The 27,652-nt window shown below is 51.4% G+C and overlaps 1 protein-coding gene across 3 annotated transcripts; it reads left to right on the top strand.

Moving 5' to 3' along the window:
- Nucleotides 1-54: 54 nt before the first annotated feature.
- Nucleotides 55-26,752, top strand: SLC35B4 (solute carrier family 35 member B4). Of its 3 annotated transcripts, XM_090041536.1 has the most exons (10): nucleotides 67-248; nucleotides 5,306-5,419; nucleotides 6,160-6,262; nucleotides 7,165-7,214; nucleotides 9,661-9,742; nucleotides 10,253-10,313; nucleotides 11,913-12,022; nucleotides 12,575-12,650; nucleotides 13,758-13,833; nucleotides 16,374-20,114. In XM_090041536.1, exons 1-10 carry the CDS (start codon nucleotides 172-174, stop codon nucleotides 16,618-16,620), a joined length of 996 nt encoding a protein of 331 aa, XP_089897662.1. In that variant the 5' UTR covers nucleotides 67-171; the 3' UTR covers nucleotides 16,621-20,114. The 3 variants fall into 3 exon arrangements, with proteins under 3 accessions (XP_089897663.1, XP_089897664.1, XP_089897662.1); XM_090041537.1 differs by lacking the exons at nucleotides 13,758-13,833; nucleotides 16,374-20,114 and adding an exon at nucleotides 23,669-26,752 and having other exon boundaries at nucleotides 55-248; XM_090041538.1 differs by lacking the exon at nucleotides 13,758-13,833 and having other exon boundaries at nucleotides 61-248.
- Nucleotides 26,753-27,652: the final 900 nt, after the last annotated feature.

The raw sequence follows: 27,652 nt of genomic DNA on the forward strand, positions 1-27,652 counted from the left end.
CCGCGAGCGAGCCACGTGGCGGCACAGGGGGCGGCGGCGCGGGGGCGGCTGGGAGTTGGAGTCCGCGGCGGGCGGGCCTGCCGGAGGCCCGGGCGGGAGGCGGCGCGGCCCGGCAGGAAGCGGTGCGGGCGGGCGCTGCCGGCCGGCTCGGGCGGGCGGGCCTCCGCTGCCATGCACCCTGCCGCGGCGGTGGCGCTGGTTTTCGGCGGCTGCTGCAGCAACGTGGTGTTCCTGGAGCTGCTGGTCAGGTGCGCGCTGCGGGGGGCAGGGGCCGCTTACAGTAGGGCAGGGGTTGCAGTGGGGCAGGGGCTGCGGTTGCAGTAGGGCAGGGGTTGCAATGGGGCAGGGATGGGTTGCAATGGGCAGGGACTGCGGTTGCAGTGGGGCAGGGGCTGCAGTGGGGCAGGGACTAGGGTTGCAATGGGGCAGGAACTAGGGCTAGGGGAGGGGTAGAGGCTGTGATGAGGGAGGCAGGGCTGGGGAGCACGAGGCTGAGCCCCTGCTGGGCTGTGGCCCCCGCCCCGAGTCCTCTGGGGATGCCCCTGGGCTCTGCCCCAGCCCACACCATAGCCCTGGCCTTGCAGCTGCTGGGGGCCCGCGGCCCGCCCAGGCTGCAGCGGGAAGAGCTGCGCCTGCCCCACGGCGCTGCCCGGCTTCCTTCACCCCCGGCAGGGAACGGGCAGCCCCCTCCGGGATGGGACACGTGCCCGCCCCGGTCCTGCAGCGAAGACGGGGATGTTGCAGTGAGCTTTGCGCGGCCCCCTGAGGTTTTGCCGGGAAGAGGGAGGGGGGCCCTGAGGCCGCAGGGCTGCGTGGGTGCAGGAGGCGACATTTGCAACAGGAGGAAAAGCGAAGCTCTGGGAGGTTGATGGCTCGGTTCCTCAACCCGCTCCCGCTGCTGCTCTGCTTTCTGCTCCCTGCCCTGTGCTCCCCGATCTGCTGTGATCCAGAGGCGTTGCCTCTGCTGCTTGTCGCCGGTGGGCTCCAGGCTGGCCGTGCCTGCTCTAGAAAATCAGGCTGGCCAAGTGTCATGCCCAAGGCTGCGCAGGGAGTCGGTGTCCAAGCCCCGTTCCTCCCAGCATGCCGCTCCATACGTGTATCGGTCCATCGGGACACATGGCAGGCTGTAATTCCAGGACGGCCAACCCCCAAATATTTAAAAGCCCAAAAGTTCAGGCCCTCTAAAATCACCACTGGCTTAATGTCATGCAAAATACTGCACATGGGGCCTTTATTTGGCCTCCTCGCTCCCTGACTAGCGACGCCCTGAGAGTTTGTTCAAGTTTGCCCCGCCATCCCTAACACGTACAGCTTCCTTTCTGAATTCAAACACGCCCAAAAGCCAGGCTGTTTCATGCCTTTACGTGACTCAAGAGCCTGCAGCTTTAACAGGCAGCCTCAAATATTAACCTAGCAATGAAGCTGTGAGCGCTGGCAACACGCCGGTGCCTTCTGTGCGAGTCCACGCACCTCCCAGATTGAGTGTGCCACGAGGAAAACACAGATATCAATCTACGGGGCTATTTCACAGTTGCATAGTGCAAAGCGTTTCTGCCAAGGCGCCCTGCCTAGCTGAGACGGTGAAAACCCTTTGGGATGTGGAGGATCTCAAAAAAGCCAGTGCCAGAAAGCCAGCCATCTCAAAACGCAAGCTAAGGATTGACCGTGGATTGCTTTTAGGTGCAGCCACATAGTTTAGAGACGCAGAGAGCTTAGCAAAGTCGCGGGTAAAACCCCACTACTGTATGAGCCTTTCGGCATCATCTGCTCCTGGACCAAACACGGCTCCCTCTCCTTGTAACGGCACGGTGGTTAAGCTAGGACTGTTTCTTTGCTTTACCCACCCCTGATTAGCTGGTGCTAGACGGGCACTGCGCTTTCTCCACCTCGTCGACATTGCCCGTGCCGCCAGTGTCATGAGACGCATATTTAACATACCTGCTTTCCATCTCTCTGCCCCAGATCAGGGATTAAGGCCTCCAAATCAATGAGGCTCTGTGTCCTCTGCAGAGCTCCAGTTACAGGGCGAGGGCCTTAGGGAATGAATTTAGAAAAACAACAAAGGTTGCTTTTGGTGGCACGACATCACAGCGCGGGAGAGAAAGGCAGAGGAATCCAGTTAGCAAACAAGGCTTCTGTGTCTTAAACCTTACCTGGGAGCGGGCAGGAAAGGCGTCCTCTCTGGATTTTAAATGTTCATCGCTGCATGCAGCAGGTTTCTGCAAAACATGCAAAAGGGATGGAGGCCTGGATCGGCAAGGGCGTTGGGTGCCCCTCTCTTTAGATTGAGCCCATGGTTGTGGGTTGGGTGGGGCCTATCTCCCTATAGATATATCTATATATATAGAGAGAGAGAGAGCGAGCTCTCTCTATAGATATATCGATATATGTATCTAGAGAGAAAGAGATACCTATCTATAGATATATCAATATATCTATAGAGAGAGATATCTCTATAGAGATATCTCTCTCTATAGATATATATATCGATATATCTATCGCTATAGATATATTGGTATATATAGAGAGATAGAGATATCTATCGCTATAGATATCTATTGCTCTATAGATATATCTCTCTAGCTATCTAGAGAGAGAGAGATATCTCTATAGATATATTGATATATATAGCTATCTCTATAGATATATCAATATATATAGATAGATAGACATATCTATAGATAGATATCTATAGAGATACAGGTCGTATAATAAGAATAAGTATATTAATGTGTGTGTGTGTGTGTATATATATATGTGTATAAGTGTGTGTGTATGTATGTGTGTATATATATATATATATATAAAGACTTTAAGAATCATGAATGCAACAACGCTAATTAGGTATCTGGGTTGTAGCCGTATTGATCTAGAGGAAAAGGCAATCAGGGCTCGTGGTACAGATGATATCTTTTATTAGACCAACAAGAGCTTTGCAAAAAAAACAGCGCTAATTATAAAAAATATATAAAAGAAAGAGCTAAGTTTTTCACCTTCCTGAAGCATGGACTTTAAGAACAGCTCCCAAGTTGCGAGAGCCGGGAACACTGCGCTTGTTTCTTTCTAAACGGAGGCCGAGCAGATCGGCATAGCGTGACGACTGCAATACAGAGGCGAGTGATAATGGAGCTGAGAGGCCAGACAGTGACAGCTCGTGGAAATCCTTCCGGACAGCCGTGTAGACTTGCTCATCGTTTGCTCGCTTATCCAAGGATTCCCAAATTCTGGATCTTTGCAGAGGGCGAGTTGATAACGGATGTGTCTGCTTGTGAATGAGGCGTGCAAATGACATGCTCGGCTGGACGGCAAATTGATGAAAACCGGGTGCTGGGTGCTCTGAAAGAGCACAACTTGAGCCTCTCCCGAGGAGGCCTCGTGCGCAACCGAGAGCCCTTTGCAGTGGTTCTTTCATTACATCAGAGAGCAGAAAAAGGGAAGTGTGGACTCGAATTTGTTTGTCCTCACCGCTATAAGTAGCAGGGAAGTACAGCATGCAGGCACTTTCCCAGGCCGTAATGGTCTGATCTGAGCTCCCAGCTAGTAACTAGTTCCCTGGCAAAGCCGCATATTAGCTGCACGATCCAAGCTCCTTGGAAGGACAACCTGGGACAGCCGGCCCTGGGGATTGCATTACTAATGCACTTGGCATTAATAATCAGTATTTGATTAACATCAGGTTCCCGTCACAGCCTGGTGACTTACTGTTTGCTCTGGAGGTGAATTGCAGGTTGCCTGCAATGCATTTCCATTCCTGCCAGGCTTGGCACTGGCTACAGGGCTGCTACAGGCTCCGTACAGTGTGGTCCGGATCTGAGAGGTGAGACAACTGACCGTTGTGGAAGACCCAAACCTCTCCTCTTTCGGTGGCCGTGTGGGTTTTGGGGAGGTAGCTGAGTTTCCAGGGGCAGAACAAGGACCCCGGTAGCCAGGCTCTCCATCACAGTCCTCTTCCTCCCCGTCAGGTGTAGCAAGGGCCCCCTCAGACCCACTTCCCGCAGCGAAGTGTGCAGGGCTGCTCCCCGCGCCTTGGCGGGCGCTTGCAAAGGGGTGGCTTTCGTTTCGTGGGGGCCCCAGACAAAGGCTGGGCCTGGGCCCTGCCCTCTTACTCGGGCATGGGATGAGTTGGTCTGACTCAAGCCTTGCAGGGCCTCAAGCAGATGTAGAAAGGGCCGAGCAGCTCTGCAAACAGTGTCGCAGAATGAGAAGTTCGCTGCGTGGCAGCGCCACTTGCAGCAAAACGGCCAACCCGGGCACACGAACGGGGGTGCCGCGCGGCGCAGCGGATCCGGGATTTAAAGGGCGTCAGCTGCTTCGTGGTAACCGCTCGTGTACGCGCTCTCACTTGGCAGCAGATGAAAGCCAGATCACAGTCGCCTTCGTGGGCTAGCTTTCATCTACCGGGGGGTAAAATCCCAGGCGCAGGCAGTTGCCGCAGAGCGGCTGACCCTCACGATGACTTGTCTTTGTCTCCACGCCTATGAGCAGCGCTTCAGATGATCGGGAAGAGCCCGTCTCCCATGGAGGGAAATAAAATAGTGCAGTTCTTTGAGAAATGAAAACGGTGACCAGCAATAACCTTGCTATTCACGGCAACTTCTCGCCGACGGAGAAACGAGTAATGCGATTCGCATGCATGTGGATCGGTTCTGCTCCCAGCGCTGCGTAGTTGTGTGTGTACAGACCCCGCGGCGTGGGATCGTGGTGCGAACCGGGGCTACAAGATGCTCCTGTAATGAGAGAGGATTTTCTGATGACATGTGAAATCTCTCTCTCGGGGTGCCTCGGTTGAGAACCGCTGCCGCAGAGAATTACGAGGGTGTTTCCGAAGCTAACAGCAAAACGTGCATGTTTTATATCGGTGACAAAGTGAGAAACGGTGCAGCCGCAGGGAACTTGGATGGTGGCTCTGTTGCATGCACCCACAGAGAAGTGGTGCAGTCGAGTCAATGATTATTGCCCACAAAATGGTTTTATTTCAAAATTTGCCATGAGTTTCTGGAGCATCCTCACAGATCCTCCTTCGCTACCTGTCCTAACCCATGGAAGGATTGCGCTCCATGCCGTTAGACACTTGCCAAGTTGCTCTCTAGATAACGGGTGAAGTGATCTCCGGGTCCCATTTTGCCTATTTGTTTCCAGTGCAATATAAGACTCTGGACAACTAAGCTTGGGTAGCACTTACCCAAAGGAAAAACTTGATGCGCGCTATATAACCATAAGCTTTTGGCCTCTTCCACAGTGTATCCATCTGCAATACAGTTCATGTCTTTATATTTCTCCTTGCCTCCCTTCTCCACCATTGCAGGAAGCATCCAGGATGCGGGAACATAGTGACGTTTGCTCAGTTTTTATTTATAGCCGTGGAAGGATTTATTTTCGAAGCAAACTTTGGAAGGAAGCGGCCCACCATACCGATAAGGTACCGTGCATTCACTGGTTTAAATTGGCTAGGTAGCTATTATGCCAGATGCAGTTAATAAAACACCTTATCCATTTATCCTGTCTAAAACCCATTCGTTTGCCAGCATTAACAAAGCCATGCTCAGAGCCTGTCGTGCCTAGTCAAATATGAACTCCTTGTTTATCTACAGCTATTAATAGGAAATTGCCTTCCGACTCTTCTTTCCCAGGGAGTGCATCGGTAGCTAGACAGTAAGCGAGCCTGTCACTGCTAGGGGACTGGATTTCTCTGGGGTTTAGTATCCGATAGGGGCCTCCGGGCAGCTCTGGGGAAAGAAATCTTGCTAAATTCATCCCTTGGGAAGGGGCAGCCTTACAGAGGTAGCAGCAAGGCCTAGAAAACTTAGTGACATTTTGCATCACTGATGCCTTCGTCTCGGTGGTTTGCATGGGATGACCTGGGTCCAGGGATTCCCAAAAGGTCGCTGTTTAGCAGCCAAATCTCAATCAGCCTTCCTGCTGGCAGTCTGATCGCAGAGCCCAGCATCTGAATCCCCCTCCCAGGTCTGGAGCAGCTCCGTCCAGGGGTGTTGGAGGGGTTCGCCTGCATAGTAGAAGTGAGAGAGGAGCTGGGGATGGTCCCAAGCCGCTCCTTTTCAACAGTGGAGCAGAAAACTTCAGGTCCCCGGGGCGCTGCATGGAAGTGCGTCTTGGAATAATGTTTTTGTCCTCATGCAACTGCTCCCGTTTCCGTTCCAGGTACTACCTGATCATGGTGGCCATGTTCTTCACAGTCAGCGTGGTGAACAACTATGCCCTGAACTTGAACATAGCCATGCCACTGCACATGATCTTCCGATCGGTAAGCACCTTCTCCCAGGCACCCTGCGTGCCGGCGTCTCTGCAAACGCTGTCCCCAGGGAGCAGAAAATGCATCTTCAGGCTCCCTTGCAGTCCTATTGCCATTGCCATCAGTGCATCAGTGACACCTTTGTCTCTTCCTGCGACACATCCTCGATTTGTTTCTTGGGTTTGTGGCCGGGGCAGATTGAAGGGACCAGAATAGATGCTCTTGGACAAATGGTTGCCTGGAAATGTAGGGGTCTGGGCTTCGTGGTTCAGATGGCCCATCCCTGTCCTTTGCTTGCACATAAAGCCCCGTGTAAATGCTGCGTGACGTTACAAGGATAACAGGGTCGTTAGCAGAGGAAGGAAAGCTGTGTCACTGTGTTCAGCTCTGCAGTATACTTCCTTTCCAGAGCTTGGGCTGCTCCATTCATGTCTGTGCCTCAGGTTCCCCACCTCTTACAGAGGCTGAACCTACAGTCTCAGGGATGTTGTGACCACAGGTTTCTCATTCGGAGGCATTGTGTATAAAAGTGAAGGTGGGGAGGGGATCAAGGCACAGAGGAGCTGCATGATATACATCTGCCATGCACCCCTTCCCCAAAAGATGTAGTCCTTCGTGCTCCAGCCAGGCTGACTCCACAAACCCACTTGAGCTTGCTGTATGGTTGCACTGCCCCGGTAGCTGCTGGAGCCCAAGACTCTCTGCTACGTCCCAAGCCCCATCCCTTTTATTTTCTGTGCTTTTTGGTCTGAAGACAATCCCACTCATTTCAGTCTCCTTCTGCTGTCCAGGCTGCTCTTTCAGTGAGGGTCGAACTCTCCGGTGCACACAGCGCTGCTTGGTGTTTTGGTTTCCCGGCTGGGTGCCTGCCACACTGACCTTGTTTTGCTTCTCTTTCTCCCCATCCTCCGCAGGGCTCCCTCATAGCGAGCATGGCGCTAGGCATCATCATCTTGAAAAAAAGGTAAATCGTCCGTGCCAGTTTGGAGTCAGCAGGAAAACCAGTTCCACTGGCTTGAGCTGCCTCTGCTGCCATGGCAGCATTGGGCACGTTTTGGGCATCACTTTTCATCTGCAAAGCACGTCCCAAGGGGTCCATGTAATCCCCACCACCCAGCTATCTACGTCTTGTCTTCACTTTACCAGTGGAAAACAAGCACTGAAGTTGGAGAAAGGCATCTGTCGCAAAGGGAGTTAGGGATGCCTATTCTAGGTCTCAGCCACAGATCTTCCATTAATTCGAGGCAAACCTGGGCTAGCTAGTCAGTGTTTAAAGGTTGTTTCAGTTGTACATGTTGGTAGGCCCTTCTGCCCAAAGAGTGCAGATAACCACATAAGGCCTAGATCACTGTGACCGACATAAGGCGAAGCTGCTTAATGGCCTTACTGATGGACTGCTGCCCCCGGGGGTGGTTGCGCTGCAGAAGCAAAGCAACTCTCGGAGGAGAAACTGTACTTTCTCACCCAGAAGTCGCAAGAAGCGCCATGCCCCGAGTTCTGCGCACATCTGGGCTGCACGGGGAGTGGTGTGGGGGAAGTCAGCTCCAGTGTCTATAATAAAACTATTATTTGTGCTGCAATAGGAGTGAGCTGACCTTTGTCCTGCTCCTGCAGCCTGGTCCATGTAAAAGGATCGTTTTTTATTGCAGCTGTCAGATAAGCAAGTCACATCTTGAGCTCCAGAGACTTGTGCTTCTTAGTACCAGAAGTCTTGGGTGGAAGCCAGGCCAGGTTAGATAATACGCGTATGGTTTTAAAATGAGCAGGCTTAAAACTAACACGAGAAAGTACTTTTTTTTTTTTACACAGCACAAAGTTCACCTGTGGAACTCATTGCCACAGGAGGTGAGAGAGACAGGAAGTATAGTTGTTTCATAATTTCATAGTTGTTAGGGGCTGGAAGGGACCCTTGCAGATCATTGTGTCCAACCCCCCTGCACTTGGGCAGGAAAGACCCCTGTGATCAAATGACCCCAGCAAGATGGGCGTGAGGACGTTTTTTGAAGATCGCCAGGGTGGGTGATTGTACCACATCTTCGGGGAGCCTGTTCCAGACCCTCGGCTTGTAAAGCAGCTTTTCCTTTCATCTACCCTGAAGCGATCTTCAATCAGCTTGTGCCCATTATTTCTTGCCCTCCCCTGGGGGGCCTTGATGAATAGACGCTCCCCCAAACCCTGATGTACGCCCCTGATATACTTGCAGGCTGCCACCACGTCCCCCCTTAGTTTTCTTCAGGCTGAACGACACAGAGCTGGATAAATTCATGGAAGATAGATCCATTAATAGTTATTAAGCAGAACTGTCAGAGATGTTGCAGCATTGCCAAACCAACAAGATGGATGACATAAAGGGTAATAAATTGAGGACAGAGCCCACTAGATCAGTGATCTTCAACCAGAATGCCCTGAGCTCCTTTTAAGGGCACTGAAGGGCGCTGCACAATGTTAGCACTGTTAGGTGTGCAGACACAATTCACAAGATAAACCCCAGGGATTTCAAATAGGAATTCATAGTTCAATTCTGGCCTATTGTGGTGTTTCTGAGTTCTTTGTACCCAAAGAATTGCTCTGGTATTTTTCTGTAATCAGAACTCGAGTGAACATTAAGTTGGCATTTTCTGAAGGGTGCCTTGAGCCTAGAAAAGTTGGGAACCGCGTCTCCAAGTATACCTAGTTCAGCGCTCTCCCTCTAAAGCAGGGGTGGGCAGCCTGCAACACCAGTGCCACAGGTGGCACCGGCAGCCCCTCTGAGTGGTACACAGCAGATTCGGGAGGAGGCAGACAGCTCCCGAAGATGGGGCAGGGGAGGGAGCTGAGTGAGATCAGACAGGGAGCAGAAAGCAGAGCAGTAGCTCAAGTCAGGGAAAGGGATCAGAGTGGAGGGGGCAGGGCTAATCGGCCAAAAAGGTTGCCCCCTTTGCTCTAAAGCAGCCACTCCCACCAGTGTTGGAGATGGTATACTGGGCTGGATGGGGAGATGGCATACTGGGCTGGATGGACCATAGGTCTAACCCAGTATGGCTGCTTACGTTCATAAGGGGAGCGCTTTTTCTCTTGACCCTTCCAGCTGTCGGGCGCATCAGGGGAAGTTAAACTGCCCGAGCAGAGCCTAGGCAAGAAGGAAGTCAGAACGACTTGATTTTGAGCGCTCCTATCTTCCAACGCACCCTTTGGCCCTGCACCGGAGAACACGTGTCCCTGGGCACAGAGAGGATTAGACCTAAAAGAGCTAGTGCTCGCGGGCTGAGTTTTCCTTTATTAATCCCCTCCCTCCATGCAGCAGAGTTTCCAGTCGGCAACTTCACGTTTAAACCAGCAAGACAGGGCTCAAAGCATCCTCAGTGAAAAATCCTGGGTTGGAAAAGCCCGGCTGTGACATTGAAGTCTCTCTCTGTTCTCTTCTTGCGCAGGTACAGCATGTTGAAATATGCATCCATAGCCCTGGTGTCGGTGGGGATCTTTATCTGCACGCTGATGTCAGCAAAACAAGTGGTAAGAAATGCTTTGCGAGGTGTGCGAGGCTGCCCCTGCGAGCTCCTGTGAACAGCGGGAGCAGCTGTGTGTACTGTAATCAGACCGTTCCTTTGGCTGTCTATTAATGGGAGGAGGAAACGCTCCTTAACTCTTGTATCGGTGTTCCCAGAGCTGTCGTTCTTCAGGTTACCTGTTTGTCTGGAGTGAAGCTGGATTGCCTGAGTTAAGCTGCAGATGCATGATACCTACACTGGTTTAACTCATCCTGCCATGGATTTACCCCTAGTTTTCCCTAGGGTGTATTAGCACCAGATTGGAGTAACACTATTATGGGGTTTTACTACATATGCCCACTCCTTTCACACTCGGAGAAAGACCCAGTTATACCGATATAAATTTTCCCTGTGTCCAGAGCCACAGAGACAGCAAAGGTCTCATGAGCCCTGATCAACACAGTGATGTGGACTTTACCACGCTGCTTCTGTTTGTTATAGTTACATCTCTTTTCTCCCTCCTGCCCTTCCCCAGGCTTCTGAGTCCAGCTCGAAGGAAGAGGACGGGCTCCAAGTCTTCCTGTGGTGGCTGTTAGGTCAGTAAGTAGCACAATATTAATTGTCTTGGCAGTCACACTGGCACCAATTGCTCCCGCAAGCTTGGTCTCCAGGGCTGTGGCCGCGCTAAACAAACTGCACGGTGGCAGAGAGCTGCGAGATGCTCAGCTCCACGGATTAGTTGCATAGTTGCCTTTGTGGGTACCAATTTGAGAAGACTCACATTTTTGCTTGCATTGCCTGAGCAGCTTTGTGCTGTAGTATCAACTTTACCGAGCGGGTGACCAAACAGGGCACAGGGAGGAGGACGGATTCGGTGATGGACCTAGGTTCCTACTTTTTCCACATCTCTTCCCAGAGCACTTTGTAAGATGCATTCATTAAATATAAATATTCTGAGCTTTGTTTCACACCGAATCGACAAATTCAATAGACAAAATTGGAGAGAGTCCAGCAGAGGACAGCAAAAATGGTTTGGGCACCGGGACACACAACTGGTGAGGAGAGGCTGCGGGAACTGGGCTGATTTAGTCTGGAGAAGAGAAGACCGAGGGGGGATTGAATAGCAGCCTTCACCTCCCTGCAGGGGGGCTGCACAGAGGATGGAGCTGGGCTGTTCTTAGAGGGACCAGACAACAGAGCAAGGAGCAGCGGGCTCAAGCTGCAGCAAAGGGAAGTGTAGGTTAGATATTAGGAAGAACTTTCTTACAAGGAGGGTAGTAAAAGCACTGGAACAGGTCACCCAGAGAGGTGGTGGAAGCTCCTTACTTGGAGATGTTTAAGCCCTGGCTAGACAAAGCCTTGGTTGTGGTGATGTACTTGGGGCTGGTCCTGCTTTGAGGAGGGGTTGGACTAGATGTGACCTCCTGAGGTCCCTTCCCACCTGAATTTTCTGTGATGCTATGAATGGACACCTGCTGGTGAACTTATGATTGAAATTTGGGCCTAATTGTCCAGCCTGTGGAAACCAGTTCCCTCTTACAAAACTAGGAAGGAAGAAAGACCCACAAAATGATGCTGTTCCCAGACAGTATTTAAGCAGAGCACAATGGTGAACAGAACTAAAAAACCACAAAAAACACAACAGTGCCATGATTTTCAGGCAAAATGGTAGTTGCTTCAGTGACCGCAGCAGGTTTAGACTAAGGAGGAATTTGCCCACATCTGTTTGCAGACAGTGTTGATTCCCTGCCCCCAGAAGTGGTGCCTGCCTTGGGCATCCAGGTGCTGACACCCAGGTGGCCAGGGGACTTTGCACCATGCAGGCATTTTTGAAAATCTGGCACGTGAGAGTATCATTACACTTGCAGTCTGCACTTGTGGGCAGCTTTTCCAGGATTGAGGGCTGATGTTTCACCAATAATGAAAGGAACCCAATATTATCAGTCTCTCTGCATGGAGATCACTCATGCCATCATTGTCCTGCAAGGGCTGATGTCAGGTTTCCAAAATCAGTCAAGGAGCAATGTCTTGCCAAGTAACCAGAGTCATGCAGCTCCTGTTAAGTGTCTTACCCTGGAGCCTGCAGCATTCATCGTGCTGTGGATTTTCCTCGCTGCCTCTTGCCAACGCCTGAGGCTCTGCGTGAGCAGTGATTTAAAATCCCGCGTGATTACATGGCTGCTTTTGTTTTCCAGGGGTCGCCGCGCTGACCTTTGCTCTCCTGATGTCAGCCAGGATGGGCATCTTCCAAGAGACCCTCTATAAAGAGTTTGGCAAGCACTCCAAGGAGGCCCTGTTTTACAACGTAAGTAGCTACCTTTGTCGATGCATTTCACCGTAGAATGGGGCGGAGGGGAGGGGAGGGCGTGAAACTTCCCAGCAACAAAACCATTGATCTACCTGGAAATCTTCAGCCCCAAAAGCTCCTATCTTGGATGCAGAAACTTGTTGCTTGTGCAGAACATGCTGTGTAGGAGACCAGCTCTGCAGGTGATTTCCTCAGATCCAGAAGTAGTTTTGCAATAACCGAATTTGTATATGAACTCGTTATAAACTGAGAGACCTCTGCAATGGATGTTTGGCCTGAAGCATGGGAGAGGCCTGGATCCGCTCCGCACAAGCTTGGTTTAAGCACAGGGAGCTTCCAAGAAGCAGCAAGCAGAAAAAAAAAATCACATGAGAGTGGATTCAGGGCAGTCCCTGGCCTGGGCTAGGCAGGGAGTCTGATCACAGATGATGAGGCTGGAAGGTAGAAGGGTCCACACTGGTGCCAGGGGGTCACTGTTGCCCATTGTTTTCATGGAGTCTCTGCCAGGTCGCCATTTAAAGCCCTGCAATGGGTCTCTCTCTTCTTCAGCACGCGCTGCCCCTTCCAGGTTTCCTCCTCCTTGCTTCGGACATCGCCCGCCACGCCGTTCTCTTCAGCCAGTCTGGTGAGTGTCAGGCTTGTGCAAGCTGGTTCTTGCAACCTGGTCCCACTTGCAGGAGTTCATTAGAGCTCTGAATGGCCTTAGTGCAGTGGTTTTCAATGTTTTGCATTTGCAGACCCCTAAAAAATATTTGAGTGGAGGTGCAGACCCCTTTGGAAATTTCAAATGGAGGTGCAGAACCCTTTGAATTGTAAGTGTGGGTATTCACATACTGTTGAGTGATCATAGTCATCTTTTATGGACCCCTTAGATACAACTTGTGGACCCCCAGAGGTCCACAGACTGCAGGATGAAAACCACTGCCCTAGGCCATTGGTTTAAACCCCCCGCCCCGCTCCTCCACTGAGGGATAAAACCTCATCCGTGGAGCAAGTGCACTTAACACTGCATACGGCACACTTGGGCATGTGCGTCACTGGGGTGACTCGGGAGTGAAAGGTTGCGCACGTGCAGAAATGAAACAGGCAGCAAATTTTAATGTCATGTAAGCCACATGCCCCAGTGTCAGGAAAGCTGAAGCCTTTGCTGAACGGGGTGTTTAAAATCCAAGATCCAGCTCAGCCTATTGGCCTACAGGACAAGCATGGTGAAAGCAGCCCAGTTTCTGTAGCCAGCAGCCTGTCATGGCACAAAGTGTCTGTATCACACCCAGCTGCCTTAGTCTCCCCATCCCGAATGGCAAAAGACCCATTTACACCTGGGGTGCTCGAGAAAACAGGACAATGCTGAAGACCTCCCCGTGAGAGCTCGATGTCGCAGAGTCCAGATGCCACGTGAGGTTAGCAACTAAACTGGGCCTCCCTCAAAGTGGTGTGGACCCAGGCAGGTTTATAGCTCTTGGTTTTGGCGGCTTCTGCCACAGGCGTGGTTTGCCAGCCTTGCTCAAGGTCATTGATGTTGGAGGGGAGGTCTGGCTGTCCTCAGCAGATGTGCTTCACAATACACACTCTTCACGGTGGTCCTTCGAGCCCTACCTCTATGGGTGAGCCAGTTCACTCTCCCTTCGCTCCTTTGCTGGGAGAAATGTGAGAGGGTCCAGATATGAGTCTCCGGGGCCATAAGAAACCGATCGGAGATCAGAAATGAGCCTCTCCGCTCCTTTCCCCTTAGAGCCGTTCCAGGTCCCGGTGATCGGCCTGACCTTGCCCATCATGTGGTTCTACCTCAGCATGAACGTCATCACCCAGTATCCTTCAAACCTGCAAAGGCAGACAGGAGGAAGGGGAGACACGGTTGTCAGGGAATACCTAGGAGGGAGGGTAGGTTGTGCCGGGTCAGCTTTGCTTTCTGTATTAGCCTCCGGACAAGACGTCCCTGTAGGAGATTACACAGAGGCACTTTTATGTAAGGTAGGTGCTGGAGGAGACGGCGTGACGTCTGCAAGAGAAGGGCAGTGCTCACAGATGCTCAGAGGCCGCTGCAGGCTACCCACAAAGCAGCTAAACTGGGGGAAAGCAAGATCCTATACAAATCAATCAAACTTGTGCACGGAGCTGCAGAGAAGCAGATGATGCTACAGAAGGCAGTGAGCAAACGTAATAGAGGAGCCGGGGGCCTGCGCTGGGCTCTGTGGGGTTGCTTAGGTTTGCTACGAACTCATCCCTGTGGCTCAAGGAGGGGGCGTGCTGCTGCAGGTTGGCGACTGCTGCGATAAGCTGGGCTTTGGCGAGCTTTTCATGGGATGAAACAGGGAGTTTCTCTATGTCCAGGGATGGCTCTGTTTTGGTATGGCAACTTCTATGCATCGAGTATAAAGTCTGTGCTCAGCCTCTGATCCATGGGGCTCCCTAGATCCAGCACCAGGCACTGAGTGATCTGGCCTACAGGGCTCCCCATGGCTCCAGAAATTTGGTGGTGGGACCAAAAACTTCTGGATCAGTGGCCTGGTGTGCTGGATCTGCTGCCTGATGCCAGCATGCAGGGCTAGGCAGGGACAGCGTTAGGCCCCAATCCTGGCACACGTGGGGGAGAGAGGGCAGTGCCACGCCCCTTGGAGCCAGTCCCAGGGCATGGGCAGGGGAAGTGCAGGACCCAATCCTAGCAGGAGGGGGCAGCATCAGACCCCCAGGGCCCAATCCCAACACATAGGGCAGGGATTGACAGCTACAGGCAGGCCCAGCACCACTCATTTGACTCATGGGGCCAAAAGGTGGAGCAGCAGTATAATGAAGCATAGGGGCTCCTACTACACAGGAGCAAAGCAACCCTCCACGCCGATCACTAATTGCAGCCACCTTGGGGGCAGAATAATCCTTATGGGATTCATGCCACGGCGCACTGATCCTCCCAATCCAGCCCAGAGTCCTCTCTGTGCAACACCAGTTCTTAGAAATCTCCCTTCGTTGCATCCCATCGCTGGACACCGGTCTGTCGTGTGGGAGCCTGCTGGGCCCGAGGCAGGTGGAAATATCCCCATGACCAGACGCATGCACTCTCGCCCCTCTTGCAGGAGGGGAGCAACGAGTCGAGGGGATGCTGCCTGGTGGCTGGAGAGTGCGGACGGCAGGTCCTAACTCCGGCGTCTGGTGGCTGTTTTGCTCGGTCTGTGATGTTTTGCCAGCAGGTCTGTGTTGGGGTGGGAAGGGTAAAGAGCAAGCCGTTGTGGTCAACCTCCCCTGTGTGGACACAGCTCTGCCGGCTGCTTCTGTCCCTCAGCTGAGGGAGCTGGCATAGCTCTGGCTGCAGTAAAGCTCCTGCTGATCCTGTCCCTGTCCCAGCCGTGCATTGCTGCCATAGCTAAACCAGCTAACAAGTGCCTCTGCAAACTTCCCAAATAACTTAGCTTTGGGGGTGGAGGATGGAAGGATATCTTCTCATCTGTTACGCAGTTTGCTTGCTGGAGGGCATCAGCGGATAGGTCTTTTACCTGGTTGCACAGGAACATCAGGTTTTGGTTGCTCACTGGGCTCAGGGGTGGAGGCAACCGGCTCCTGTCGACACCACGGTCAGCTGTAAAAGCATTAAGGACGGTGAATATTGTGCTTCCCTTTAAAATAAAAAATAGTTTCTTTCCTAGTTTGGGGCGTGGGTTGAGTTACAGCCTCGAGCAGTGGTGGCCTTAGGGTTGTTGGGGCCAGGGGCAAAAAGAGTCACTTGGGGCCCCTTCGAGGCTTGGTTTTGATGACCTGTAAGCAAGTGGGACATTTTCGATTTCAATTTTGCTTTGCCCTGTCCATGAAACTTATTCATAAATTGGAGAACGAACACACTTTTTAATAACTTCACCCTGCAAAAAAATTATGGAAAATTTTGGGGCCCCGGGCTGTCGCCTGGCTTGCCCTCCCCGAAGGCTGCTACTACCTTGAAGCTAAGTCTAAGAGTGAGTGGGACATGGGCAGCGAGCTCTCCAGGTACCCGGTCACGATCCTGAGCATCCGTGGCCCGATCTCTGGACCACCCCCTGGCTACACCGCATATTGGGGATGTTCATAAGGATGTACCAGACATGCTCTGCACCTGGCTTCAGGGCAGGCAGCGAGGGTTTTGTGAGATCAGGGATGAACTGTTAAGTTGGGATTGTACTGGGCTGCAAGGGGTTGGTGCTTTTGGAGCTGACTCTTGGGACCTCACAAACCCAGTGGCCTGCAGTGAGATGCTCCACTTGAGGTAACGCTTCTTGGGCGCTTTGGTTGGACCCAGTACATCCTAAATGTTCGTCCCAAGGATGCTGTATTATCCCCCTTTCAGGTTGACATCTCCCGTATCTCCTTGACTCTGCCCACTCAGATACGTGTGCATCCGGGGCGTCTTCAGGCTCACCACAGAGTGCACCTCCCTCACGGTCACCCTCGTGGTCACACTGCGCAAGTTCATCAGCCTCATCTTCTCCATCCTCTACTTCAGGAACCCCTTCACCCCCTGGCACTGGGCAGGCACCGCTTTCGTCTTCATGGGGACGCTGATGTACACCGAAGTGTGGACCAGCCTGGGGCCTCTGCTGGCCAGATGGAGGAAGGGGGCCAAGAAGGAATAAGGGGGGGACCCTTTTAGTATTTTATCCAGGGAATCCCCTGAGCAAGGGGGGTTGTTTTTTTATTCTGCAAAAGAGCTGCTGGCTATGCCAAGCTGTGGGGGATGTGAAGCCGTCAGTGGGAAGTGCTTCTGTCTCCTCAGTATTGAAGGGAGTCTATGACTCGTCTTCTGGGATACAATTTGATGTCAATCCTCCCATTTCTTCCCTCCACTGTTTCTTTTTTTTAATAGCTCCCTTTCTAATACAGTAAATGTCCCCTGTGTCTGTTAGACAGTGGCTGACATGGTCCTATATTAGGAGACAACTTATACCCTCATTGCGGTGCTGTCATCCCCTGACCCCAGCCTTGGATAAGCTGCTCTGATGAACCCTTTTGCTTCCGTCCACCGTATTAGTGTTATTGTCAGTGAAACGATGAGCCTGCAATAGATGCTGGTACCCACACTTGCCTGGGGCTGGCTGTCCCTACTCACCTAGCAGCAGAGACCTTCCTTGTACCTGGCACTCCTGGGCCAAACCGAGTCTCCTCGGGAATCTCCCTGGCTCGCTGACGCTGGTGAAGGAGGCATCGCCCCTTGAGACCCCACACGTCCAGTGACCTGCAGTGAGATGCAGTTGGGATGACCAAGAAACAGAGGTCACTGAAAGAGAAAGGAGCTTTAAGACACCAGTTAGACGATACTCCTCTTGCAGCCTAGTGGATGGAGACATTGCATGTGCTAGATCCAGGCTTGGTTCACTCTTGCTTTTCAGGACATTTTGTGACGTGTGGCTGTGCCCTGAAAAGCAACCAGTAAACCACCAAGCAGGAACCTGCTTTTGTTGCATTGATTTCCTGATCAGCTGTGGTGCAGTCTCAGTCACCTAACCACAAATGCAAGATGGCCAGCCTGGGTTTTGCTACCATCCGAAAAGCCTGAAACATCCAACTGGCCTCTCAACAGTTCTCTAGACCCGTGATGACAACTGTCCAACCCCATCATCTGCCCCAGGCTCGTAGAGCAAGAGAAATGGGTAAAATCCAAGTAGTTTCCCTAGTCAGAGCAGTGCAACACTTGAAACAGAGGCATCTAGTGATGTTAGAGGTGTTTCCACCCATGGGCGTTGATGGCATTGACCACAGCGAAGGACTTCAGGTGCCAGGAACTCATCGAGTCCCATGATGAAGATGTTGTTCAGACAACTTGCAGCTCTTTCCATTTATTGTATCCATCGGCAGTGCCCATGTCACCAAGGTCCAGAAAGACAGGGTCCCTTCCTGCTTAATAACTTAAGTCAAGTCCAGCAGGCAGACTCAAATCCTTGATTCTGCCGGGTGTGCACCATGCACCAGTGTTGAACACCACCAGGGTTCATACCAGGGCCTCCTTCCTTCAAGCCCAAGGTGTCCTTTGCAGCATGTGCCTCTCCCAGAAATTCAAGGAAACAAAGAGGTCTGTGCACCTTTAAATTGGCTCCAAGCTCATGGGGAAATGAGCTTCTGGAGGGAGGGTGGCAGAGCTCCTTGCGACCTTTGCAAGACACAGGGAAGAAAACCAGAGTAGCAAAGCCGGTACAGCGCTGGGAGTGCTGAATGAGGGCAAAGAGGCATCAACTGAGCCAACAGCCAAGGCAGTCAAGCACGAGATTGATTTTGCTACCATGAAGTAGATGGGTCAGCATCTAACGAGAAGAAATGTGGAAACAACCATACAGCACTGCTGTGGTACCCGTAGCTGTCTTTGCAGAGGACATGGGCTGGATTGACCTCAAAAAAAAAAAAAAAAAGAGACTTACTCCATGCTGCCTGGAAGAAGCCCCTGTAGCTTGCAGCTGCAGCGCATCAGATGTATGGAGGCCGGCTGTCTGCTGCATCTCTTGCATGCCTAGCAGGACACCACTACAGGCTGCAGCTTAGTACTCAGTTTTGCAGTCGTGACTTTTTATTTTTAAGGCTGGTATCACCAGGAATAATCAGGTTATTTCTCCTGTTCATAATCAGCGGTTCCTAACACTCTTCAGTGTAATAAAATTTTCTGTTTTTCTTGCAGTCCGTGCAGTGGGCACAGACAGACAATCACATCACATGGTGTTGTCTACATTGGGTTTATACCCGGATGTAAGTGACCCTGGGATGCGGATCAGACAGACAAGCAGCTCATCACAGCTCAGACTAGCCTGCCACGACTGTGTCCTGGCACTTGGTAGTGGAAAGCCGGTAATAGCCCGTTTGCTTTGAGCAAGCGGCTTCCCTGAGATAATCTGGGTAGGAAGCATGCACAGTGGTGTAACCTTCACCAGCAAACTGTTACGATTTTTTTTAGGGGTAATTTAACATTGAATTGGGCAACATTACCCCAATTTAGGGGTTTGCATCATCTTTCTACTGCATTTTTGTTTCTTTAGCATAACTATGTCATCTGTTCAGCCCCCATGTTACAAGCAGTGTTCAGGTTGATGGGAAGGGATTCAAGACCTTAGGAGGTTTGTTCCTCCCCAGATTTTGAAGCTGTCGGTAGCAGGGATGATTTGCAGCTGCTGGCTCCAAAAAATCAGTCAGAGGTACAGAACTGGCTGCCTTCACTGCGCTTCAAGTGGCATGTGGTTTTCAAAGTATTTTCTTGGTGGGGAGATGAAGTCTGGATATTTCCTTCTCTTCCACCCATTGCAAAGAAGCCAGATGAAGCCTGACACCAGCACCGGGAAGGACCAAAACAAGCAGATCTTCATGCTTGTCTTCAATGCAGCGGGGAAAAAAGCTGTTGACACAAAGCCTCCTGCAAGTAAACAGGGCATGGGAGCAACACAAGCCTAATTCAGCATTAGGGGTAGTCATGCTATGTCCTGTGTTATGCAGTAGATCAAAGCTTGAAATGCAAGATGGGCGTTGGGCTGAGTGAGGGATATCAAGTCAGCTACATCGCTGGCCCGGTCTCAGAGCAGAGTGAGTTTTCTCTAGGAGCAAAAGTGGCTCAGTTTGAGTCGGTCGGCTACAACCGCACCCTTGTTCAGCGACCTACACGTGAATGTACATAGCTGTACATAGACCAGCTGCTGGTTGTCCCCCTCTTGACTAACATGCACTTTGTCTCTGATTGCGTGCAGTGCGGTTTTCACCCAGTCCCAGATCGTATTTAATGATGCGTCCCTGACGTTCCTGCGTGTCTGTTCACAGTACGAGCTGCGTGTCCGTGACTATTTAATTGCCGGCCGTAGGTAGCGGTGGCTGCTCCCTGCATCACGCAGGATCTCCGAGCAGCCATCCCCGTAGCTCCCCTGAGGCCGAAGGCAGAGCAGATGTACCTGGGTTAGCCAGAAACAAAGCCTCAGTTAATGTCTCCTTACAGCAGTGGGGTAGCCGCCTTCATTTTAATGTACGCTGGAATGACCCTGGCATGGGTTCCTATAGCCATTTGAAAAAGGCCAAACTGGAAAGAGCAGAAATGCCCCCTGACTGGAAGGAGGGATTTATATTGTCTTTTTAGTTAAATAAATAAAAACAACAAAGATCTCCGCATGCGGCGTCATTTATTCCTAGTTGTTCCTCCGTTCCCCTTGGCTGGGAGCCGTGGTGGCCTCGAGGGCCACAGCTACGAAATCAATGGCAGTTTTCCTGTTGCATGAAAGAGTGGGTATGGGAGCAGGCTCTTTGGTTTTGGGGATAAACCCACTGCTTGCCTTCCTTGCTCTTTGGGAAGCCAGCCCCAGTTTTTGCTTGCTGGGGTGCACCGCTCCAGAAGACCGGCAACACACGTAATCGGTGCTGGCTCCCAAACATGACGAGCGTTGACTAGCCGTGGCCAAGCCTTCAGCTGCTTGCGGCATCCCATGCGGAAGAGGATCCCGACTTCCCACAAGACGCTAAGGACCGTGCACCGGAGACCCGCTGAATTGGGGTGATAAGCACCAGTAGTTCTCCGGGCAAGCGGGGCCCCGCCAAGGCTCAAGGACCTCAATGGAAAGTGATAGCCAAAGACTTTCAGTTTGGGTTTTAACGCGTTGACGTGGGGGGACGCAGCCTGGTTGGAGCCTCCTAGGCTTTGAAGTCCAGCACCCTGTGTCTACAGGTGACAGTCAATCCAGGAGGTAAGTGCCCCCGTGCCCGTGTGTGCATGGGGGGCACTGTCCTGCACCCCTCATGTGCACACCCCATCGCACGCTGATAGCACCGAGTTCACTGCAGCTCTGGTCTGAATCCCCATTCAAACTGGAGGTTGCAGCACCTGCCCAGGAAGCACGAGACCTGGGGTCTAGGCTCTCCGCAGTGCCAGGGGGTTCAAACTCGCATCTCCATCCTCCCAGGAGAGTCAGGCTATTGAATAAGTTGGCATGGGGCATGTTTTCCCCCTGCCCTCCACTGAAGCTGAGTCAAAGGGATGCAAAGTCCACGGGGTCTGAGAAATCAGTGGCAATATTCCTATTGCATTTAGGGGTGGGCCCTTCTTTTCCCTGCTGTATATAAGCCAGCTCCAGGGTGAGCAACGGGGAGCCTGCCTCTAGCCTACCTGGAGAAAGGTTTTTACCCTTGCTCCCAAAACCTGGTATGGATTTCATGTCAAGCAGGTGTTGTAGAGGATGCACAGAGCCAGAGGGATCAGGGACCACTAGACAGGGTCCCCCTCTCTGCAGGCAAGTCCCTATGGGGCTGGAGGGTGCTCTGGCCAGGTTCCTGGGTCTCAGCTGAGCTGGCCGCCCGCTGTTCAGAGCATCTGTGGGGAGGGCAGTCAGGCCCCAAACACAGAAGCCCCTTAATGAATTGGGCCCGTGGTGCTGCGTTCGACTCGCTGAACTGCCTGGCAGAAGTGGGAAACGGGAGGTAGTTGCATCTCCTCCAGTGCCCAGAACGAGCAGTTTTTTTAAAACCAATACAAGCCGTGTATAAAAACTAATATGATTTGGTGGGGGAAACCCATGCACTATGCAGATTTGCTAAAACATGAACCTATGCTGCTCCCAGGCTGATGGGAAGGGCCCTAAAGCCGTAGTCCGGTATTTGAAGTGGGGGCAGGTGGATCATCATGACTGCTGAAGCTCAGGTCATATTTTGTTGCTTACTTCAAGTGCAAGAGCCCAAGTTTCGGCATCCCCCTTCTGCAAACGTTGGCATCGCTGTGCAGCTGGAAGGCGACATGTTCACTGTGATTTAATTTAGTCGAGGGGTGTGCCTAGGCATGTCAAAAGGTCGCAAGCCAGAGCCTCACACAAGCTTGCGGCTGAGAAATGAAGTGACTTCTTAAGTGGGAATTTAAAGAGTCGATTACTGAGGTCTCTCGACATTGGAGAAGACTCAGGCACTTCAAAATGAAGGCACTGATTCGAAACCTTGGCCGTCATTTCTTATTTAACGTATCCATGCAGCTCCCTGTCTTTGGCTATTAAAAGCAGCACTTGCTTCCAGAGCGGGTGTATGCAGCACCTATTTCTAATTGAACACATCATCTTTCCTCGTATCGCAGAGGTTTGCTTAATGAAACCCCATCTGCTGGGCTGCTCAGGCCTAACCTGGAGGTTTTCGTTTGAAATCTTTGCTTTTCATTAAAGTGGCGCATGAGTTTATTAAGGCCTTCAATCTTTCCTCAACGCTTTGAGGTCTTCCTCATTTGCGACACAAGCTGGGCTTGCAAAACCAGGGATTTTTTTAAAGCAACAGAAAATCTCAAGGGTAAGAGGTTGTTTTGGGAGAAGTGGGGGACATAACAAAATCCCTCCCTTCCCGTCTATATATACGGATAGGAAGCGCATCCAGAGCAGGAACGAGCAAATGGGTTTGATGATGTCCCCCCCACTTTTTTTTTCCTTTTTGCTTTTGAGGTATAAAACTGACTCCTGTCACTAAATTAAATGCGAGGGGGCGAAAAGGGAATTCTGCAGGCATGATAAAGATGTCTTGGTAAATCACAGCCGACCACATGGCTTTTTTTCTGTAGAGCTTCTTTCATTGCAGCGAGCATAAATCAGTCACCGGAGATGAGGAGAGGAAAAAGGTGAGATCTCCTGACAAGGCGACCGTGGAAGGAGCAAGGAGAGTGTTTGCAGGTCAATGAACGACTTCAGGTTTTTTGGCTGCGGGGCAAAGCCCAGTGGTGTCACTCAGAGGGGCGGGAGAGGAATCCCATCGCTTGCACTGCCAGGAGGCTCCTTGCAAATCTTCCTCTGCAGCAGGATGGGAAAGACTTTTCTTGACCCTGATGGCTTGGGGTCTTCAAAACATCCCTTCTCATCTTCAGTGCATTGGGTCCTCTCCTGTCACCACTAAACAGCCTGTTCCCTTTGAGCGATGGCTGCAGCTTTCTACCTGGCTCTCTGCAGCGGGGAGGACAAGAACATAAGAATGGCTATTTATTGGGTCAGGATGTTTGAAATAAAGTGCCACCGGCAGAACAATGAATCAAAATGAGCTAAATGAGGACCCACCTGTGCCTTTTCGCTGTGAAGCGCATGTGCCTACCCAGATCCAGGCCCCAGCTGCAGGGAAGCGCAGGCTGCCGGGGAACAGGGAAGAGGAAGGCATGCGTGGCAGGTGACGGCAGCCGCTGCTGGCTCTGGAGCACCTGTGTTCTCCCAAAAGGAATCGGTGTTCGTGGTAGAGACGATATCTTTTATTAGACCAAGTAGGTTTTTGCAAAAAAAAATGTTTAATTGCAAGCTTTTGGGCACAAACACCCTTCATCAGGCATAGGAGAAAAGATGCTAAAAGTTCCCCTGGGTAGAAATGAAAGTTCATGTTTCATGAAAGTTCTTCCAAAGCTCTCCGGCGCTAGCGTGGGATTTTCTTTCCCACTTCAAAACAACTGGCAGCCACTTGCTTTTTTGGCTGCCTACCAGCTGGAGCAAGCAAAACCCACTCCTCAGCCACCCAGACTGACGCCTGCTTCAGACCCACCGGAGAGGCACGGTCTGCCTTTTGAAGGTGAAACATGTATCTGCATTTCTAGCCTGGAAATCAGGCCCTCACCATCCTGTCTTTGTAATCGCTGCTTCTCCCAGCCCTTTTTCTCTCTCCCGAGAGAGAGGAGAGATTTCTTTTTTATGCTGAAACAATCCGTCTCTCTTGATTTTGTAATTACAGCACTTTCATCGACAGATCTCAAAGCCTTTGCAGAAGGATCTGAGATCATCCTCGCTGGAAAAGCTCCAGACACCTGCCTCCAAACAACCTCGCAACCGGTGCTTCGCTTTCTGTACCATCTCCCCATCGAACAGAGCGAACATCTTGGGCTTGATGGTCACCAAAGCCGCCTCTCGATCTAAACGCTTGTGCATATCCCCCGCACCAAGAAGCATCCAGATACCTTTCAGCGGCTTCCAGGGAGACGGGAGCTATTCTGACAGCTGGGATCACAATAACACGGACAGTTAGCCCGAGGAGGCCGCAAGGGCAGGGGGTCGATCTTGCACGGTGCAATAAGATGTGCTGATCTCAGTGCAGTCAGACCTGAAGGCTGGACATATTTCTTTAATATGCCTTTCGTGTGCCAAGCTTCACACAACTCCTCATCCTGGTGCCTGGGAAGGGACAGCGGCAGCTGCAAGTATCAGTGATAAAGGGAGAAGCAATGTCTAGGGGATGGATGGGGTACCCAGCACGCTGCTGATGGAAAAGTAGCAGCGGGCAGATGATGAAAAGACCTACACTGATATAAGTTTGGCCAATCCAGTGGGGAATTACCAAGAATCAGGGGTAAAGTTGTATTGGTGTAAGTTATACTGGGTTAGGTTTCTGCTGTCCCCATCCATTCTGGCATAGCTACAAGTTAAAGGCAAACGCCTCGCTACCACCTAGTAGTGAGGCATCGTCATCATGCTTGCTACCCATTTGCTCGTTCCTGCTCTGGATGCACTTCCTATCGGTATATCAGTCCAGTGTAAAACAACACCAGGGTACGTGAACTAGACTTGCAGGACTTTCCTGGACTAAGCTGTAGATCTAATAGTGATGGGTCCACATTCCCAGTTGTTCCCTGGATCTTTGAACCCAGATCTAGGACTGTAACCTATGAGGGTCTGTTCATAGGTCACGGTCCTAGTTTTGGGTTCAAAGATCCAGGGTATGGATCTTGAAACTGGAATTGTGGGTCCATCAGTATCGCCTATTCATAGGTTACAGTCCTTGATTTGGGTTAAAAAATTCAGAGGTGGAAAATGCCATTGAACCCAAAACCCTGGATCTGGGTTCAAAGATCCTTAGGTGGAAAATTCAACCAAGCACATCAAATTAAAAGCATCACTTCATTGAGGGCTCACCTATGACTTTGCCACAGATGCCTCAAGGGCCACTTGGTTGCTACGTGTCCCCTACAGCAGCCAGGAACCAGAAGGTGACTTAGAGCCATGTCCCTTCCTGCTCAGGGTGAGATGGGAAAAAGGGGACCCTCGTGAGCCCTATGCCTGCTACAGGCCAGCATGTGGAAAGGGGACACCCAGATCCCTCCCTTACCCCAGAAGCAGGGGCCCTGCAGAAGCAGCTGCCTGTAATAACAGGGGCCAGAGATGATCCTGACAACTCCTTGCACAGGTGCAAAGCCAAGGCCACAGTCACACCCTGCCCTAGTTCAAGTCCATTCTCTGGGTGAAAGGACAAAACTTTCCAGGACTAAGCTGCAGATGCTCTACTCGGCCCTATAAGAAACAGTTGAAGCCCCTGGGGAGGTGCGGGGGGGCGGCACATACTGGCTTAGCAATGCAATCCCACTCCTTCAGAGAAGTTTGGGGGATGAGGGGCCTGGGAAAAAATTTGGTTGATACCAGCTTGAGAACAGAGCCAGGGATACATCCATGGAGATATATGGAGGGATGCAGCCAGGGGTATGCAGTCATGGGATTCATCCTGCCACTGCACAGGAGGCCATTGTCTCCCCCTCCCCACTGCCTCAAGCACTCGCTGTGTCAGAGGCCGGGCATCACGGACCGGCGGGTGGAAATGCTGATGGGCATTTGCAGCCGGGTTGCAAAACTCAGGCCTGCGACCTGCAGTTTTGCTTTGGTGACCGGTCACCACGTTCTTTCCCACATGGAAGGTCACAGGCGTTGCTGACCTGAGCAGATCCCAGCTGGTAGTTCAAGAGACTAGGTTTCAGCAGGGATAAATCAGCAAGGATTTATCCCTGTCACCAAGTATAAGCAAATCCCCAGGCTGTACACAAATACGCTTCTGCAACAGGAGCAGCAGCAGCAGCAGCAAGGCAGCTTGGCTCCCCTCTCCAGAGCCTCACCACAGGCAAAGGCAGCAGCATGGAGGGGCAGGACATGCACAGAGCAAGGAGGGGGTGCATACAGAAGGACCAAACTCCACCAAGTCGCAGCTCGTGTCCTGACTCATCTGCTGTAGGTGATAGGGGTTTCTCTGTCAGTCAACTGAAGATTCCTGTGCCCATGTCCTTTGCAAGAGGAAAAATGCCAGCAAAAACAAGACACCCCATTTAGATGAGATGAACATAGGCAGTGGCTCCTGGGTTCTCAGCAGCAATCTCAGAGAAAGCCACCTGTCACACAAGGGAAGCCTGGACTGCTCAGCCATCTCCCTGGCCCCCCAAAAATGCAACAGCAACTCAGCTAGGCTGAGCCCAAGCCCCACTTGCAGGATACAATGCACCTTCCCTCCACAGACGTGATGGAAAAAGAAGACCGCAAGACAATCCTCTTAAAACCTGAGTGCTCTGTTGTGTAACTGTCTTATAGTTTTTAGCAAAGACTTTATATTATTTTCTCTTTTTTTTTTTGTGTAACTGCCGCGCGGCACTCTCACATTTATGTAACCTTGAAGTAGACTGTTAATCAAAATGAACGCTTTGTACTTCTCTCCACTGGCATTAAGCTACACATGCGCATTCTGTAAATTTCATTTCTTATCTAAAAGTGTCATTTTTGCAGAAATGAAACTTATGTAGAAAATCTGCCTAGCAATAATTATGTAAAAGAAAATTATCCTATCTGTATACTATAGTTAGTGTCATAGAGGCAGTCCAACAAACATTTATAAAAGAGGCAAAAAAGCAGGAAGCAGCAGAGACGACAACTGGAAAACTCTGTGGGCCTGATCACCCCGCAGACCGGTTCTCAGCCTCCCCGCCTGGGCGTATCCCAGCGAAGATAAAGGCCTCAGAAATCCGACAACTGACAACGATTCACTGTGTTACAGTATTGCTTTGTGTTTCCCAATTATGAGCCGTTGACCAGTTCTGGGACTTAAGGAGCCGGCAGCCGCACCTAGCTTTGGACTTGTTCCACTGCTGGAACGCAAGGGCTGGCTCTGGAACCCCGTGAACCAACGCACACCCGATAGACTATCCCATTCATGAGCTGTTGACCAGTTCTGGGACTACGGAGCCGGCAGCTGCTGGCTCTGGGACCCCGTGAACCAACAGACCCCTTTAGTATCCGGCATACTGTAACTGAAGAAACATCGGAGACTCCGCTTCTCGACTGCCTCTCATCGTAGCTTAGACAGCATACCTACGCTCGCTGTACTTGTATTTACTGCAACTTCGTTCCAACCGGCCTCCCCTCTTACTTGTAAGAGGGTGAGGCCAGGTGAGTGAATAAATCTTTTTATTTTACTCTATATCTACTCCGTAATAACTTTTATGACTAACATTCCATATCAATGAGCCGTTGACCAGTTCTGGGACTTAAGGAGTCGGCAGCCGCACCTAGCTTTGGACTAGCTCCACTGCTGGAACGCGAGGGCTGGCTCTGGAACCTCGTGAACCAACGCACACCCTATAGATTAAGAGACACTAACTACTTACTCTAAGTCATCTACTTGTGCCAACTCGGCGAACCTCGAGGGCGGCTAAGAGCTACCTCAATTCCGCCCCACAAGCCGCGCGCTCGCACAACTCCGCAAAGCCCGCGGCTCCCCTAAGCGGTGCCGGAGCCGCTAGCCCGGCATTTCGCCACATGTTGTACATCACAAGACACAGAAAAAGCAAACACCCCAGACTACTTCCCTTGAGAGCAATGAGACAAGCCTGCAGAGAAGCTATATTATTATAGCATGAGGTCTACCCTTGTAGGTCATGTATTATAGCATGAGATCAACCTTTGTAGGCAG

Source organism: Crocodylus siamensis, chromosome 4, assembly GCF_052110815.1.
Source record: "Crocodylus siamensis isolate JL-2025a chromosome 4, ASM5211081v1, whole genome shotgun sequence".
NCBI classification, from domain to species: domain Eukaryota; kingdom Metazoa; phylum Chordata; order Crocodylia; family Crocodylidae; genus Crocodylus; species Crocodylus siamensis.